The 19439-nt window shown below is 39.8% G+C and overlaps 1 protein-coding gene across 3 annotated transcripts in view; it reads left to right on the top strand.

Annotated features, from left to right (window-relative positions):
- The window catches only part of LAP3 (leucine aminopeptidase 3), a 33191-nt gene extending 15121 nt beyond the window's left edge, over window positions 1-18070 (top strand). For all 3 annotated transcript variants that reach the window (XM_020809835.3, XM_020809837.3, XM_020809838.3), the window contains 8 exons: window positions 434-598; window positions 1204-1362; window positions 1502-1626; window positions 2638-2726; window positions 10034-10136; window positions 11124-11203; window positions 12485-12594; window positions 16785-18070. In XM_020809835.3, the coding sequence (XP_020665494.3) occupies window positions 434-598; window positions 1204-1362; window positions 1502-1626; window positions 2638-2726; window positions 10034-10136; window positions 11124-11203; window positions 12485-12594; window positions 16785-16980 (1027 nt within the window). In that variant the 3' untranslated portion in view covers window positions 16981-18070. The remainder of the gene's footprint in view (window positions 1-433; window positions 599-1203; window positions 1363-1501; window positions 1627-2637; window positions 2727-10033; window positions 10137-11123; window positions 11204-12484; window positions 12595-16784) is intronic.
- The last annotated feature ends 1369 nt before the right edge of the window (window positions 18071-19439 follow it).

The following is a 19439-nucleotide window of genomic DNA, read 5'->3' as shown; positions in this document are numbered from 1 at the left end:
GGTACCTCCAAATGCCAGGTGCAGGGGAGGGGTATCACAAGACATTTATCTAATTGTCTCATGTGCTCCCAGAGGCATCTGGTGAGGCCACTGTGAGATGTAGAGAGCTGGATTAGATGGGCTCTTGGCCTGGTGCAACAGGTCTCTTATGTTCTTATGAATAACATTTGTTGGTGTTCAACAACTAAAATAATGGGATTTTAGAGAGTTCATGAACATTTTAATAATTCAGGGGTAATGAATAAACCTTAACTAATTATTTTCAAGTGCTGGTAAAGCAGTATCTAACATATGCTTAGTTTGATCTGATTTTGATCTTCTTCATCAGCTCTGTCACTCTGTCATGCGTACCAGTGTATATTGAATTGCTGAATTCTGGCTTCTCATTTCTGCACGGATTCTTCATGATAGTCTTTGATTTATTCCTTTCTAGTGATGGAACTGAAGCCTGGAAGAAAGGCCTTATGTATGCAAAGGGCCAGAACTTGGCCCGATACCTAATGGAGGCTCCAGCTAACTATATCACACCTACCAGATTTGCTGCTGTTATTGAAGAGAAACTCAAAAGTGTTGGTAGCAATGTGACTGTACATATCAGGTAAATTTTGTTTAAATGATTCTGTTGAAATTGTTGAATGAAAACTGTGAAAGCAACAGTACTTGTTTCTGGTTGTTTGCTGTGACCCAATGCTGGTTTGCTATCCTTTAGTCAGATGTTTATTGGTATGTTAAGGAATCTGTGTATTCTTGAATTAGATTGTAGGCGGACAGATTTCCTTGTTTCAGCTTTCCTCCCCGTTCCTTAAAGCTTATGCAGCTATGCTAAAACCATTTTATTTATTTATTTATTTATTTATAACTTGTTGGCAGTCAGTAGACTGGTTCTACCTGCTCTTTCATTCTTTCCTCTCTCCTGTTTGCATTTTTGCATATTGGAATTGAGAGGTGGATTTTTTATCATCCTCTTTTCTTCATTTGAAAAGCCAGGACCATGTCCTTTGCTATCAATACACAGAAAGGCCACATTCTAGTTTAACCTTTGCAGTAAATAGGTAGTAAAAATGATTTTTTTTCATCATCATTCTATAGTCTTCTTGTTCCCAGTTGTCTTGTAATTTAAAAAAAGATACTTTGAATTCATTATGTCTTCTGTTTCCTTTAGTTTTGTAACAAGTGTAACTGGGTGAAGTCTTCTTGTTGCAGGGATAAATCTTGGATTGAAGCACAACAGATGGGATCTTTCTTGAGTGTTGCAAAAGGCTCAGACGAACTGCCAATCTTCTTGGAGATTCATTATAAGGGCAGCAGTGATGCCAATGAACCTCCATTGGTATTTGTTGGAAAAGGAATTACTTTTGATAGGTAAGTATTTTCTGGTGCATATTTTGGAAACAAAACCTGAAATTCAAATAAGATGGCAACTCCCCCTTGCCATTAAAAGTTTGCACCAGTTACAATGACATCTGTGTCTAGTTACATACATATGACTCTTTCTTCCCAGTGGTGGCATTTCTATTAAGCCATCTGCCAATATGGATGCCATGAGGGCTGATATGGGAGGAGCAGCCACCATCTGTTCGGCAATTGTGACTGCTGCAGAATTAAAGCTACCCCTTAATATAATTGGTAAGTGTAAGAGGGAGGAAGAGAGGGATAAAATGCATGGAAAATGTCCAAGAGAGGTTTCAGTATGTGTGTATATACAGCATACCTTGCAAATATGTGAAGCTGCTTACATCATACCATTGGCATAGTCTTCCCTGACTGATAGTGGCTGCCTGAGATAATAAGTGGAGAGTTCATCATCAGGTCTATTACCAGAAATATCTTTAATTGGAGAGACCAAAATTTGTGCCAAAATTTCTGCATGCAGTGTGTGCTACTGCTGGCTTTGGCTCATCCCCAAAATATTATGTAGGACAGACACCCAGAATAGCCCTTTTCATAGCTGCTTTTGCTTTCAGCCTTTTGCTTTCAAAATCAGATCTGATAAAGCTGAGTGGTAGGTCAGACTTATTCCATAGTCAAGAGAATTCCTAGGTGAGACATTCAAATAGATGAACCCCAATTCATAGTTTTTCTGTACAAACAAGCACCAGAAACATTCTAGAAACAAGGTAGAAACAAGCATCTCAGCCAACTGCTGGGTGCCTATCCCATAGGCAGTTGTAGCCTTTAAGGCCCCTCTTCTACATCTTTTTGCATTGGGAAGGAGAGAGCCTTTATCCTAACATAGCTGGCTCTATGTTCCCCAGCAACAGTTTCAGTGTGTTTAGGTCTTGACCAGTGGTAGCTCTGTTCTTCTTTGAAGCATGGGACAGAGACAGGGCTGAAAGTGAAGTCAGTGGATGCCAAGGCATTGCTGCCTGATTTGCTGTAGAGACTGCTAGCTGCGTTGCCCACTGGCCATATCTTCTAACAGTTTACCTCAGTAAAATGGTGAACAGATGAACTGATTCTGTTGTTTCAAATAACTGAATATCAAAGAATCAAACTTCTAAATAAAAATGCAGTGCAGTGCTTCTAATTAAATCATCAAAGTAAATTGTGAAACAAAGTTTTCTAATGTTCCATTGAAACATCCAGTAACGTTGTGATGTCCAATTACAGTAATAGCTGACTTCTTTCATTTTTAAGGTTTGACACCCCTTTGTGAAAACTTACCCAGTGGAAAGGCAAACAAGCCTGGAGATGTGGTGAGGGCCATGAATGGCAAAACAATTCAGGTATGTGTAAGATATGCATTTAGAATTATTTAAATAAACCTAGTGATATTTAGCTAATGCAGGTTTCAAAGCCATAAGAGTTTTTGCTGGGTCAGTACCAGTAAAGAAAATAGAATTTTGAATTCGCAGTTGGTAGACTTCCTTCTAAGAATCATTTCAAAAGGGACCAACTTTGCAAATGTTCCTTTCGCAGAAGTAGTACATAGTTTTGATAGTTGTGTCACAGCTGACAAGTGTGAGCCAAGGACTCACAGTGCAGACTTTCTTTCAACTCAGGTCTAGTAGAATAGACTTAACCACTTTAGACTACATAAAAGCCTTATGGCTTTGAATATTCCCTGGCTTATTTATATATATATATATAAATTTCTGTAAGATAGCAAGAACTGTTCTGGGTGACATCCTTTCTTTCAGATCTGCTTGATTTTTTTAAAATTTGCAGAGACATTTTAAATGTAACAATATACTTAGAAGTGACTGTCCCCACCCTGGCCTCCAATATTTAGTCTAAAATAAGACAGTTCCTGTTTTGCTGTATCATTCTTCTGTGCAGAGATCTCATTAGGAGGCTGTAGGCAACATAGTCTCAAATCTGCCCTCCACAGAACTACAATGTGGGGAATAGTCAAAATACGGGCGTACTTTTGATCCATGGTAAATTTCTGTGAAAAGCTTTGTATATTCTGACATACTATTGAAATTCTAAATTGTCTCTTGGTACACAGAAATAATTCTTGACAGTTAAAAATAATTGACAGTAAAAACTGACAGAAAAGGCTGGGACAACAGGAAGGGAGTATCCTCTTTCAATAAAAATTACCTCAGTAATATCCAAGCTAATGAAAACCATTTTAAAACAAAACCTTTATTCTTCTTCGTGGCCTGTGTGAATGCACACAATAGGGTTTAGTCTGCGCTTGCATCTGACTCCTCGGAATATTCTAGAGCTTAGAAAAAGTAACATTGATTGAACGTTGCCCTTATAGCGCATGCTCCGTCTGCATGCTTTCTTCGAGTGGACCTCTGTCAATTCACAGAGGTCCACTTGAAGAACCATGGTTACAGGTAAGTAACCTCTCTTTCTCAGAGCAAAGTCTAGCGAGATGAAATAACCTTGAGGGAAAAACTAATAATTCCCTTTACTCTGGGCATAGGGAAAATAAGTAATGTGATGCTTATGGTAAAGAAGGATATTTGGGGTCCCAATGTGAAGCTCAGAAGAATGGTAGTTTCAGTCAGCCTAAAAAAGTATTTTGCCTTCAGCCTTTGGCAGTTGAGGCCTCTAATGGCTGCACTGTTGCTAAGAAAACGGACTGGACAGAGAGCCCAAAGCTTCCCGAGGGCAGAGTGTAACAGTGTTATTTAATCCAGTGTGACCAAGACTTATTGGAAAGCTCTGGGGAAATGATTTTAATGATTTTAATCAATGGGGAAAATATCTAGGAATTAGAGACTCATGTTCTCAAGTTACTATCTGTCACCCAGATATAATTCCTAGAAAGAACAGGTTGGAACAGGAGATCACTCTTAAAGGAATAAGTTCTGATTTTGTAATATTGCTAATAGAGTAGCGTTGAATTACCATCGGTGGCCTGGTATATGGAAAGTATCTCTGTCAGATCAAATACCAGCTCTTTGTCTAATTGGTTTCGATCTCTCAAAGCATGTGCAGAGTGTTTGCAAGGTAACCTGCTCTCAGGGGAGGCAGATTGCCGCCGCTGAGGAAAGCATGGGAATCCCAACCACTGACACTCTCATTGAAAGACCCAGTTTAGGGGAACACTCTGAAATAAGGGAGACTGCTTATTTGGTGCTGATGAAAAATCCTAATTGTTTCTCTTTTATTAAAGAACAAAAAGAAGATAGCACCTTAAATGATTGCTTTGAAAAAGTTAAGGAAACTTGGGCTTGGTGCACTCTACACTGAAGGTGTATCTGTCAGCCATTGTCTCCTACCAACCTGCAGACTTGAGTGCTGCACGTCTTTTTTCTCACCCCACAGTCAAAAGATTCTATCCAATATCTGTCCTCCAGTCAGGACTCTGGTCCCTCAGTGGTCCTTTCAGATGGTGCTGAAGGCCCTTACAAAGCCTCCCTTCGAGCCCATGGCCTCGTCTTCTCTCAAGCTTCTGTCTTTGAAGACCTTGTTCTTGGTTGCTATTACATCGGCAAGGAGAGCCAGTGAATTGGCTGCACTGTGGAATGACCCGCCTTATTTATAGTTTTACCCTGACAGGGTTATCTTATAACCTGATGTTTCATTCCTCCCTAAGATTGTTTCTAGTTTTTATGATACTTCCCACATTATTTCCTAATCCGACTTCTGATGTTGAGCGCATGCTCCACTCCCTTGATGTTCAATGTGCATTGACTTTCTATGTTTCTTGGACTAAAACCTTCCGTGCTTCTCCTAAATTGTTTTCATGTTTTAATGAACCTAAGATGGGACAACCTGCCTCCTCTCAAATGATATCCCAATGGATATCATATCAGATATTGGGCAAGGCTCCTTCTGTTCTACTGAGGGCTCATTCCACCAGAGCTGTGGCTGTATCTACTGCCTGGTTGCGTGGAGTTGACATTTCTGACATCTGTAGATGAGCTACTTGGTCCACTCTGATGAGTGGATTGCTTCTCACTACAGACTTGATGTCAGAGCCAAGAAGGAGGCAAACTTTGGAAGGGCGGAATTAACGTATGTTCTCCCGTGATGGCCCTCCTTCCGGTAAGTGAGCTTGCTAGTCACCCATTCGTGTGGATTCACAGAGTCCATGAAGAAGAAAGAGAGGTTACTTACCTGTAACTCCGGTTCTTCAAATGGTACTTTGTGAATTCACACGTCCCGCCCTATCTCCCCTCCATCACATGTTGTTCTAGTTTTTAGGCATATAGCTTTGGTAGCAGCGGACAGTTGGAACTGAGGTACCTCAGGGCGGGTGGAGCATGCGCAGTGTTTGGAAACGTTTTTATTAAATGGTATAATAAGCTCTAGAAATTTCTGAAGTTCCTGCACAGGCGCGGTTTAACCAATTAGAGTGAATTCACAGGGTACCACTTGAAGAACCAGAGTTACAGTTAATTAACCTCTTTTTTATCCACTATTGATTTTGCCACCAGATACCCAGAAGCAGTACCTCTAAGAAACATAGAGACAGAAACTGTGACAGATGCATTACAGTGGACTCTCGACTTAGACTGCTCCACTTACAGACTTTTCCAGTTACAGACTTCTCTGGTCGCAAAATTTAGGTTCGACTTGCAGCCAGAGAATTGACCTACAGACCGGGAAAAAAAATCCAAAATTGAACAAAAACGTCCGGTTACGGATTAATCGGTTTTCAATGCATTGTAGGTCAATGGAGCCTCGACCTTCAGACTTTTTGACCTGCAGCCACAGTTCCAATACGGATTAATTCTGTAAGTCGAGGATCCACTGTAATTAGTCATATGTGCTGAATGGGTTTTGCATCAGAAATAATAACAGATTTAGGAATTTCCTTTATTTCCAAATTAATGAAGAGACTATGGCAGGTCTGTGGAATTTCCCATGTGATGTCATCTCCTTATCACCCCCAAATGAATGGGTTAGTGGAAAAAATTAACGGAACTTTAATGAGAATGATATGTGCGTATGTGGCAGATAACTCAAATGCTTGGGATAATAAATTACAACCACTGCTCTATGCTTATCAAGATATCCCCCAAGAAAGCACAGGTTTTAGTCCTTTTGAACTTTTGTTTGGTCATAAAATAAGAGGGGCTTAAGATTTGTTACAACAGAATTGGGAAGATTATAAAGAAAAGGACCCTGAGTCGATTGTAGAATATGCAGATAATTTAATGAACACCTTAAAAAGATCCCTAGAGATAGCTGGGGCAAACTTAAAGGAGGCCCAAGATAGACAGAAAAGTTGGTATGACAAGAAAGCCCAAGAAAGAACATTCAGTCCTGGAGAATAAGTATTAATGTTGAAACCCATAAAAGGAAATAAGTTGCAGTTAGCGTGGTCTCCAAAATGAATGATGTCAATTATATTCTCCAAAGGGAAGATGAAGGCTGTAAAGTAGTCCATGTCAACATGATAAAACCGTATTATAGAAAAGAAAACTGGGTTCTATATTCTGCCAAGGAAGACCCAGAAGAGAAGCAAAAATTGCTATGCTGGGAAGGCAGGGGGGAATTTAAAAATAATCCTGAAGATGTGGTCCTTAGTCCAGCTCCATCATCAAGGCAGAAAGAAGAGGTTTGTACTCCTGCAGAAATATGGGTCAGCGTTTTTGCACAAACCTGGAAGTGCCAATGGGGTACATAGAATAGACACTAGGGACGCCCAGCCCATAGCTGTCACCCGTTCGGGGTAACAGCTGTATACAGTAGACAAGATTCACACCAAGTGGAGTGAGATGCTAAAGGCTAATATTATGCCATTGATTAGTCCATGGGCTGCTCCTATAATATTAGTGAATAAACCAGATGGGAGCATCAGGTTCTGTGTGGACTATCGAAAACTAAATCATATTACCAAGGCAGATGCCTATCCAGTGCCTCACCTCGACAACCTTATTGAAACAATAGGGAAATGTCCATATATATCCAGTTTGTATCTAACTAAAAGGTTTTGGCAAGTGCCCATCAATCCTAAGGACCAAGAGAAAACAGCTTTTTGCAGTCCTTTAGGATTATACTAATTTCAGATTATGAGTCTTGGGTTAAAAAATGCACCAGCCATGTTTAAAAGGCTGGTAGATAAAACCCTGTATGGCCTGAGGGAGTTCACTATGGCATACATGGATGACATCAGTATTCTTAGGCAGACCTGGGAGGAACATAAGTCCCACCTAGAGATTGTGTTGCAAAGGTTATGTGATGCCGGTTTGACAGTGAAAGTTGCTAAATGTCAAATTGGGAACTCTGAAATAAGATACCTAGGGCATCTAGTCGGAGGGGGAAAGATCAAACCCCTAGATGCCAAGATAGAAGCTCTGTTACAACTTGGAAGGAAATGCGAAAAGGCTATTACAGAGGATTTTATCTGTTCTCACAATGTACCGGAGGCAGTAGCTATGACCCTGGGGGAACCTTGGATTACAATTCCAGTGGGAAGGAGGCAGTGGCGGTGGCTGAAATGGAAGGAGAAAGAGAGGTTGTCATCCTGGTGTTTCCTTAAAGTTGAGTAAATCTCCACACAAGCATCCAATTCCAAGCATTTTTCTTACCAATACATGATCTCTTGCTAACAAAATGGATAAATTAAGGCTGCAGATTGTAAAAAGCAAACTTTACTAATGACTGCTGTGTTTTGCTAATCACAGAAACCTGGTTTCACTCTTCTATCCCAGACACAGAGGTTAAGCTGGAGGGCTATATAGCTCACTGACAAGACAGGAGGAGGGATACCAGAAAGAGTAAAGGAGGGGGTTTAAGTCTTTATGTGAACAGAAGCTGATGCACAAATACAAAGATTGTTGATAGCCATTGCTCTAAGGATTTGGAGTATATGACTGTTAGATGTAGACCAATATATCTTCCACGGGTCTATATTCCACCTGATGCTAATACCAGTGCAGCTTTGGGACTCTATACTGTAATATGGTGGACAATCAGCAGAATAGGAATCCTGTCGCTGTATTTATTATGGTAGGGAATTTCAAACACGTTGAATTAAAGACTGTGTTACCTAAGTTTAACAGCATGTTAATGTGTTACCAGAGGAGTGAATACGCTGGACAAAGTATGTACCAACATTAAGCATGGCTATACTGCTATACAATTACAACACTTAGGATATTCAGATCATATGTCACTGTTTTTGGCGCCAACATACATTCCTCTTAGAAGACAGACTTTTCCTATAATAAAGTCAGTGAAATCTTGGCCTAAAGATACCTCACAGCAACTTCAGGACTGTTTTGAGAAAACAAATTGGGGCAGTTTCTATCATCCGGACCTGGAGGAGTACACCACAGTTGTTCTATGCTATATTAAATATTGCATACATAGTGTTACTGTGGATAAAGACATATGGATCTATTCCAATCAGAAGCCCTGGATGGGGTGAAGAGAAAGAGTGAGAGTAGGTGGTTGAGACTGAAGAGAGAAGGTTGTTTAGTTGAGAATTAATGACATTGACTGAACTGTTATCACCTGTAACAATAAACAATTTCTACTTGGTTCTTAAATGATACATTGCTTGATCCTCTATCATTAATAGTAAATAAAGTTGATGTAATCTACTCGTGGCAGCTGAATGATACATTGCTTGCACCTTTGGTGAAACAACCAAGGGACAGGTGGGAATGTGACAGCTTCCCTGCAAATTCGATGTCTCTAGGTACTTGGGGACTATTTTATAGGGTTTTAAAGTAAAAAAAAAAGAATTTACATATTGATTTGTCAGGAAAAAAACTTGATGAATCACAAATCAAAACAAATCATAATTGAGCCCATTTCTCATCAGGAATGCAATTGTGTGGGTGACGTTCTCTGTCTCCATTGACAAATCCTTCTAGATTATATTTTCTAATTGCTTTATTGCTACCTTTCCAAGTCTCAGTCTTCTTCTGGTTTCTTGGCTACAGTTTTCATTTGTATTGATGATTGAACCAAGGTATACAAAATCTTTAACCATTTCAGTTTCTTCATTGTCAGCATTAAAGTTTTGTAATTCCCATTCCAGTCAATTTCAGTTCACTGAAACGTTTATACATTTATAGTTTCCTTTGTATTTTTATTCAATGCTTCCCATGTTTCATGTTCCAGTTGTATGTTTTGTGCAGCATTTGACTTTCCTTTCACCTCTGTGCTCATCAGCTTTGATATACTTGTGTCATTAGCATCAGTGCTTTCAAACAAGTTCTTTTCTCTTCTCCAATAATTGGTTAAGTGCTTTCTGACCTGGGAGTCTCATCTTCCAGTACTATCTCTTATTTCATTTTGGACTGTGTCAGCTAGAATTTTCATGGTAAAGAAAGTTCAGTAGTGGTTTACCATTGTCACCTTGAGTATCACTGCTGTTGCCTTCTCCACCAGTGCCACCTTCAGCTACGTTTGAAGAAGGTAGATGCATCTTAGTCTGATGACTCAGCTATAAGCATTCTGCCTTGGGTGAGCCTTTTAGGAGTTCAGGCTAGAATGGAATCTGGCCTCCTGATGGCATTGTTCTCAGTTTCACTGACACATTAAATCCCTTCGTCACATTAAGATGTGCATCCAAGGAGAGTGATAATTTAGTATTTCAATATTTTTAACAAATAAATAACAAAGTATGCTCACTAATATTTTCTCTTTTGGTCCTCCACCATGATAGGTTGATAACACCGATGCAGAAGGAAGATTGGTGTTGGCTGATGCTCTTTGCTATGCTCATAGTTTTAATCCAAGGGCCATCGTAGATGCTGCCACATTAACAGGTATCAAATATCTACTGGTTTGATATTTGCCAGTTACACTCTGATGACTATCTCCTTTGGATAAATAATACCTGTGTTCATCCTCATCGTAGCTCCAAGACTGAAAGACCTTGTCATGGATATTAAGAGTCCCAACTTCAGTTTTAACCTTCCCCCTCTTTACTTCCCTGGTTACATTGTCTATTTTTCTTACTGTAATCAAATGCCAATAAAGGTTTATGTATGTATGATATTAAGAGGAACCTGGAAATGTGCAGCTTGGGGTTATTTTGACTTTGAACTGATCATTTAAGTTAGTCAATTAAAATCTGTCTATAGCTTGCAGTACCATTTAAGTCACTAAAATGGTAGATGGCTCTAACCTTCTCTAGGGACAAGTCTGGAAGCAAACATAAGATACACATTTCTCCACAGATCCTGTACACAAGCTTCCCTGTACAGGGACCCCAGTCTTTTTAAACTGGAAAGGGAGAGAGAGAGAGAGAGAGAGAGAGAATCGTTTCTTAGTGTACCCATGTGGAGGGTCATCAGTTAGATGCCATATTTGAGCCGCAAAAGAAATATAAATATCATACACCAGCTACTCCACTTGTTGCCCTGTCCTTCACTCCATTGTATCTATATAAACAGGAGGGAAGTCTCATCTGATAAAGGAATGGCTAGAATCCTATTGCTATTTGCAAAATGTTGGTGTAATTGTTGTGGCTAACTCAGGCTAGTTCTTGAGGCTCAGGAGTGCAATCTGGTCACACACTCATTTGTGCAGTCGGGATGCACCCTGGCACCTCATCAATTAACCATGTATTGGAAAGTATCAGTCCTAGCCAGTATGGCCAATAATGAGGGATAATGGGGAATTCAGTCCAATATCTGAAGGATCACATGCTGCCCACTTTGTTTATTGTAATATATGTTAAAAAATGAACAACCAAAGTAATCCTTACTTTGCATGATGGTTAATAACCTGAGTTCTGTAATACTGTATAGGTGCCATGGATGTAGCCCTAGGATCTGCAGCCACAGGCGTTTTTACCAATTCAGATAAACTGTGGAACCATCTGTACAAGGTAAGTCATGGTATTGATAACAGGGGTGAAGATAGCAATTGAGGCAAATTTAAACAAATTGATATTCAGTCAGTAGCTGTGAGCCTCAAGAAATGAAAATGAAGCATCATCTTGTGAGCAACATGCTAGAGAAAAATGATATGTGTGTAAGATTCCTGGGAGAATCTCAACATTGCTGCAAGTCAGAGGATGGGACTTTTGTCTGATCCAATAGAATAGATCGAATGATCCTATCTCTGTTATGGTCTGTTTTACAATTCTGGTGTATTGATGAGACATAATAGGTGTTGATTATAGAATGTTAAAAATCCTCATTTTGTCTGAGGGAAAATGAAAACACCAAATTTAATGTGTATCCTGATCAGTGTGGATTTTGTTGTATTAACAAAAAATGAAGAAAGAAAAAAAAGTCCTCTTTGTTCCATACATGAATATGCCCTAACCATAAGTATTTCAGTATCATACTGAAAGGTAGAAGGGCTTTTCCATCCTGGTTAATTCTAAGATACTGCTGAAATGTTTACAAGTGTGTCCCATGGATATTCACAGTACCACATTTCATGGTACATGTTTTTTGTATTGTTGATTATTAAGGTAAATTGTCCATGGTAGAGAGAAATGCTTCTCAAGTGAAACCTTTTGGGCTTTTTGTAATGTTTATTTGTGGGTTTTCCAAGCTCACTGTAAGATTTCTGGTATCAGAACGTTACACGTCTGTGCTGTTGATCTTCGTCATGATTTCTCTGTCTCTCCACTAATTACTGAATGGATGATTTTGTGTGTGCCAGTGCTGGAATAACAAAATAAGAGAGAAAGCATAGCTTGATGTTATGGCCAAAATCTTGTTGCTTAGTGTAATTAATTGCTCTAGAGAAGGTCAGTGAATCAGTGAGGATTTAGTGAGTCAATTTCTCCATAAGTTTCATTGATTCAAATGGACTTACACTTAACTGTGACTTACTGAGCTGAAGTAAATCACAGTTAAGAGTAAGCCCATTTGAATCAATAAAATCTATGGAGGAGTTGACTCACCAAATCCCCATTCACTCAGTCTTACTCTAGTGCAATTTACAATGCTAAGCAATAGAATTTGAGCCATTGTTGCATCATGAATGGATGAAGAATCAGTATGAGAGATACTTATTGCTCATGAAGTGTCTTCTTTAATTTGAATCTAAGGATTTTGTCTAGCTTGTCATTTACCACAGAATTACATTGTATACAGGTCTGTGTAGAAGTATTATGTAGGTTTCTTTACCCATCATGTATTTAAATTTGTAGGCAAGTATTCTGACAGGGGACCGTGTTTGGAGGATGCCTCTCTTTGAACATTATACAAAACAGGTTACAGACTGTCAACTTGCAGATCTCAACAACATTGGAAAATACAGGTATGTTGCTAAATTGAAGTACAGGAACCCATTTTTATGGCTTATATTTAAACCACTTCTGCTAATCTGTGCAGCCGTCATAGGCAAACAGAAGTGAAATGAGCACATGCCTGGCAATTCCTATTCAGGCTGAGAAGGGAGGCGCAGAAAGAACTCATTGACTGGAACTTGTTGCATATGCTAGCAGGAGTGGTCAGAGGCAAGGCTTTCAAATTGCACTCAGATCAGGTGATATTCTTGCATACCAAGAGAGACGTAGCTCTTGTGCTTGACAATCATGCCAAATCACAGTTAAGAAAGGTTTGTTGTAATTTTGAAGTGATGTCCGAATTGATTTCAGGATGGATTGTGACCTACCAAAACTAGAAATCATAGTTTGAAGTGTTTGCAGATCATGTATGGTAACTATGGTTTGGCATGATGTCTGAAACCATAGTTACAGCCCTCACTCTGCTTCCAAAGTCACTTGCGTCATGAAGATAAGAGCAGTTTTGTACCATGGATTTCCCAAGCTTAAATCTTGGGAGGCGGAGCTTTGCCGCGGTGCTGCCAGCTGCCTCCGGGAATAGCTCCCAGGTAAAAGCTGGAACTGCCCGGTCTGGGGTCCCTCTAGAAATGGGGGACCCTCTGAAAATTCACCCAAGCAAGGATCGGATACGCGAGCCATCTTGGCAAAATGGCTGTGAGCAACTCCACCCCCCCGAGGAGAGGAGAACAAGCAATACGGCATTGAAAATATATAACAACAAAGTAAGTTGAAGTCTTTGATTTATAAACAACCCCATTAAGCTAAAAAAAAATTAGAGTGAAAATACTTGACCGAAAGAAGATAAGGAGCGGTGAGTTTTGCTTACCATCCTGGTTCTTCAGAAATGAAACTGACTCTTAAACCGCAGGCTGGTTGAAGGCCGAAGAGAGAGACAGTGAGATGGAAAAATCTTTTGTTTATGGAAAATATCCCAGAGTGAAATACCAACAAACAGGCTTTAAGAGACTGAAATGTTGTGAATGCTGTTTAGCCTGGGCCTTTCTCCCTAGACTGTGTGGGACTTTGATAACAGAATCTTGCTGGGTTTTTGGAGAAGAAGGAATAAGCTTTTGGGAGAAAGAAATTCGACTGTGAATCATCAGCGAGACGACACAAACAACTAGACCGAGGAGCTAGTAAAACCAGGACTGGAGTTTTCTTCTGTTATTGAACCCTTGGATTAATGGAAAGAACATCAGGCAGATTATAAGGATATCTACTGGAGAGACTGACTCCCTGTGTCTGCTGTTTAGTCTGGATTTTTTTTTGGGCTGGACTGTGTGGGACTCTCATAATATTGCCACAGGTGTAATCTAAATTGTTGGGCTAGAAGTTGATTTATACAGTGGTGCCTCGCTTTATGATTGCCCCGCATTACGACATAACAGCATTGCAACAATATTTTTGCGATCACAAAATGATGATCTGAATGGGGTTTTTTCACTTTGCGATGATCGGTTCCCTGCTTCGGGAACCAATTCTTCACAAAACAATGATTTTCCTGCAGCTGATTGGCGGTTTCAAAATGGCCACCAGGTAAATAAAATGGCTCCCCGCTGTTTTCTGGGACAGATTCCTCACTGCACAGGCACCGAAAATGGCCGCCCTATGGAGGATCTTTGCTGGATGGTGAGTTTCCAGCCCATTGGAACACATTAAACGGGTTTTAATGTGTTTCAGTGGGCTTTTTAATTTCGCATTACGATGTTTTCGTTCTACAGCGATTTCGCTGGAATGAATTAACGTAATGCGAGGCACCACTGTATACTATAATATCTGTGCAAGGATGGGAGGAAGAAACTTGGGGAGGTTTATGATTGTAGGTTGGGTTTGTTGATAAAATAGTGGAAATTTCAGAAAGATATTAATGGGTTGGCCACTTTGGTCAAGGATGTACTATTTATACAGACCCTACTTACTTGAAAGATTGTAATGGCCTCAAAAAAATTAAATATCAAATGTTGGGGACTTTGTCTGCCCAATCTCAAAATTTGGGAATAGGGGCAAAAAAATCAGATGAAACATGGCATACTACCATGCAAAAGATAATAGTAACAGTATTCAGCATGTAAATGAGCGTCTCAGCCAGATAGAAGATCTGATGAAAGAGAAGTTATCAGATCTTAAACAACAGTTAAATGAAACTGTACTAACTCCAGAACTGTGTTTATTGAGTAAGGTATACTAGGTAACATAGATGGGTTAAAGAGTTACCCAGTGAGCTATTTAACCACCACAGTCAGAAAATGTTATGTTAAAAATTGGATTACGGTCTTGGATCCATTCTTCTCTTCCAATAATTGGAAGAAAGCAGAGCTACGGAAACAAGAGGAGCGTACTGAGAAAATATACGAAGCGACAGAAAGGGATATTCTTTCAGGCGTGCTGAATGATTGTCCAAATCAAAAGGAAATTGAACGATGGGATGTATTTTACAAATGGTCTCGGTTTTCTTACAGTGCTGGAGTAACTTAGGTTTAAACTAAAATATAATTGTAGGTTGATAACTGGAGGGTAATCAAATAGTTTTAAAAAAGCAGAAAGTTGATTTCATATTGAAATATGGATAGTTCGGATGATTACCCGTATTTTTTGCTCCATAAGACGCACCAGACATTAAGACGCACCTAATTTTTGAATACCAACATTTAAAATAAAATAAAAATAAAGAAACATCAAGTCCCACACTAGGACTGCAAAAAAAAAAATCACCAAAAAACAAAGCAACATAGAAACATACCTCCAGCCCAAATCTACCCTCCAAAACCCACCCAGAACATTTTTTAAATTAAAAAGCAGCACCTAATTTTTAAATACCAAAAAATAAAATAAAAATAAATAAACAGAGCAAGTCCCACACTGGGACTGCAAAAAAAATTACCAAAAAACAAAGCAACATAGAAACATACCCCAGCCCAAATCTACCCTCCAAGACCCACCCAGAACATTTTTTAAAAAAGTAAAAAGCAGCACCTAACTTTTAATACCAAAAAATAAAATAAAAATAAACAGAGCAAGTCCCATGCTGGGACTGCAAAAAAAAAAAAAAAATTACCAAAAAACAAACCAACATAGAAACATAACCCCAGCCCAAATCTACCCTCCAAAACCCACCCAGAACATTTTTTAAAAAAGTAAAAAGCAGCACCTTACCGGTCCAAAGCCTCCTGGAGGTCCTCAGAAGCCAGCAATGATGTCGAGGGCCCCCCCGCGGGGCCTTCGGAGGCCTCCGGAGGCCTCAGAAGCCAGCGATGGTGGCGAGGGGGCCCCCCGCGGGGCCTTCGGAGGCCTCCGGAGGCCTCAGAAGCAAGTGATGATGGCGAGGGGGCCCCCCGCGGGGCCTTCGGAGGCCTCCAGAGGCCTCAGAAGCCAGCGATGGTGGCATCCCCCCCCCCGCAGGGCCTTCAGAGGCCTCCGGAGGCCTCAGAAGCCAGCAATGGTGGTGAGGGCCCCCCCGCGGGGCCTTCGGAGGCCTCCGGAGGCCTCAGAAGCCAGCGATGATGGCAAGGGGGCCCTCCGTGGGGCCTTCGGAGGCCTCAGGAGCCAGCAATGGTGGCGTGCCCCCCCACGGGGCCTTCAGAGGCCTCCGGAGGCCTCAGAAGCCAGCGATGGTAGCTGGGGGAGGCTGTGGGGCCTTCGGAGGCCTCCGGAGGCCTCAGAAGCCACCGATGGTGGCTAGGGGGCCCCCCGTGGGGCCTCCGGAGGCCTCAGAAGCCGGCGAGGGGGCCCCCCGTGGGGCCTTTGGAGGCCTCCGGAGGCCTCAGAAGCCAGTGATGGTGGCGTGGAGGGGACAGTATTCGCTCCATAAGACGCATACACATTTTCCCCCAATGTTTTTGGGAGAAAAAGTGTGTCTTATGGTGCAAAAAATACGGTATATATTCTGTGTTCTCCCATCTTCAATTTTTTCCCTTCCCCCCAATTCCTTTTACCTTTTGTACTCCCTATCCTATTCCTAGTAGTTTAAAAATTAATATTTTAAAAAGAAAGAAAGAAAGCTTAAATCTTGGTTTTTATTTTAAATTCTAGCTAATGCAAACCATGGTTTGGTGTGATCTCTGACCTGAATCTGCTGTACAGCTTGGGATATAGTTCTTGTTATAAGTAAACAATAACAAAAATAATAAAATAATCCATTACTCGTATTTTACTTTTCCCTCAGATCTGGTGGTGCATGCACAGCTGCTGCATTCCTGAAAGAATTTGTCACTGTCCCCCATTGGGCTCATTTAGATATTGCTGGTGTGATGGCAAATAAAGATGAAGTTCCATACCTTCGTAAAGGCATGGCAGGACGGCCCACACGGACTCTGGTAGAGTTGGCTACTCGACTGAGCCAGGAGAAGGAAAGCATCTAGAAGTCTTTCAGTTCTGCAGTTCTGTAATCTCTAGTCTTAAAATTAGTATTACATTGAGTATAATTTAAATTTGCTGAAGTGATGTAAAAATTAGAAAGTAAAATTAGAAGAGAGAAAATATATCCACAGCATACTTTCTGAATATTTTAGAAACAACACCACAATGGACAGTAAAATGATTTTGTACTTATCTTGTCTGTTTATAAACTACTGATTAAAAGACATCCCAAAATTCTATTTGTACATTTGCTGTTGAAAGACTTATCACTTTAAGTAATGGGAAACGTGCATTAAGTGGAAGATTTAAAAACTACCACAAGCAATAAATATAAATTTGGTTATCAAACTCAAAACTCCTTCTCTTGTCTGTCAGTATGTTCTTGTATCTGGAGAAACTCGTGACATCACAAGAGGTTGTAGGAACAAATTTTGAAAAAAGATAATTCATCTGGAGAAAATTTGGCTCGAAGTCATCAAATTTTGCTTCAAGTCCAGAATGTTACTTATTTTGCGAAGTGACATACTTGGATGTCTATTTGAGAATGAGAATTTGATTGTGAATGTCTATTTGAGAATGAGAATTTGATTGGTGTAATCTTATATATCTGATTTAGTAACGTTGAAATCTGTTAATTCATTCATGGGCTAGGAGTCTTCGGATTTTTGTATACAGTGGGGTCTCGACTTACGAACTTAATCCGTATTGGAAGGCAGTTCTCAGGTCGAAAAGTTCTTAAGTCGAATCTGCATTTCCCATAGGAATGCATTGAAAACCATTTAATCCATATCTGATCTTTTCATCCATAGAAACTAATGGGAAGCTGCTATTCCGCCTTCTGCCACTAGAGGAGGATATTTTTTTCTTTTTTCCTTTTAACCTAAGATGACTTAGCTTTAAAAAAAAAGGGGGGAAAAAGAGTTCGTAACTCGAATCTAAGTTCGTAAGTCGAGTCCATATATTCCTATGAGAGCAGTTCGTAAGTCGAAACATTCGTATGTCGAGCCGTTCGTAAGTCGAGACCCCACTGTATTATGTACGGTGTATTTGAAATAATCTGAAGACCTTTTAAATAAAAGTTATTCTATTCTATTTTGTGAAGTATTGAATAACCCAGATTAGATTAGATTGCAGCACTCTTCGCAATTTATCACTTTTTTTCTACCACTTTCCCTTTTGCTCATTTTGAATCACTGTTTTTTTCCACAATTTTCAGTGCATCATTTAGCAACATTCCTACAGTTTCAAGGCGAGTGATTGCTCTTGATAAACCATTGAAGTTAAATTTTATATATGCCATGTTTCTAGCCAAGGTTTCAGAAAAGGAATCTTGCACAGATACAGGAAGGTTTGTAACCAATTCTTTAACTATCTGCTGCAAGGAATTATAATTTGTGGAACAATACATAGCCACATCCAGTCAAGTCCCCCAACACATTACAAGATCTTGGGAAGGAAGAGCCAAAGTACGATCAATTTCTTTGAACTTTTGTTCTCAAAGTGGAGCTTTAACAATTTTTCCCATTTGAAATTATCTGCATTGGGATTCAAATATATTTGGCCACTGTCTAAAACATGTGCAAGGCATGTGATATGGATAATTTTTGGATAAAGAAGTTTATGTCCCTTGGCTGCCTCAGTCATCAGTTGCAAAGAGCAGGATATTTCCCCCCTTTGACACTATTTGGCCAGAGTAGTTTCATAGAACCATTGAAGAACATAGCAGTAACGGAATTGTTTAGTTTTTTAAGAGTCTCACATGTTAGAAGAAATACTTTACCAGACTTTTCACACTTTAGAGTACCAATAACAACATTAGTTACATATCTTATGTTTGCATCACTTGTTTATTGAAACTGCACTTTTCCCTCAGCCACTATAGCCACTTAGGTGAGTCAGGCAGCCCTGTGACTACCTGTCTCCCTCATGTTTTCTGCTGGCTTGTCAGGAGAGTTGCCAACAACCAAAATATAAAGTCTATTACAAAATTAAGCAAAATAAGACGTAACACTTCAAAAATGTAACAATATGACTTTCCAGGCAAAACAATATAATCTTCACCAGATTACTCATAAAGATGTTTACATTTACTTATAAGTTCAAATATGCAGTAGGTTGCAGAAAAAGTATGAAATCCTTGCCATACAAGCCTCAGTTGAACAGCTTAATGTTTGTCTTGAAAAGAATTGAAGTACTCTGTTCTTGTATTAAACTGTAAACTTGGAAATTTGTCCTATTTTATCTATTCTTGCTACAGCATAACTAATTGGAAGTACAGTGGTGCCTCGCACAATGATTGCTTCATACAACGATGAATTCACACAGCGATGGGTTTCTTTGAGGAATTTCCCCCATCGTTTAACGATGTTCTCTATGGGGGAATTTCACTTAACGATGTCCCTTTTTCGCTCCTGTAAAAGTGTCTTAAACTGTTAGAAACCTGTTTTAAATGCTTGCAATC

Source organism: Pogona vitticeps, chromosome 5 (assembly GCF_051106095.1).
Source record: "Pogona vitticeps strain Pit_001003342236 chromosome 5, PviZW2.1, whole genome shotgun sequence".
In the NCBI taxonomy this organism is placed as follows: Eukaryota; Metazoa; Chordata; class Lepidosauria; order Squamata; family Agamidae; genus Pogona; species Pogona vitticeps.
This window is presented reverse-complemented; position numbering and strand designations above follow the sequence as displayed.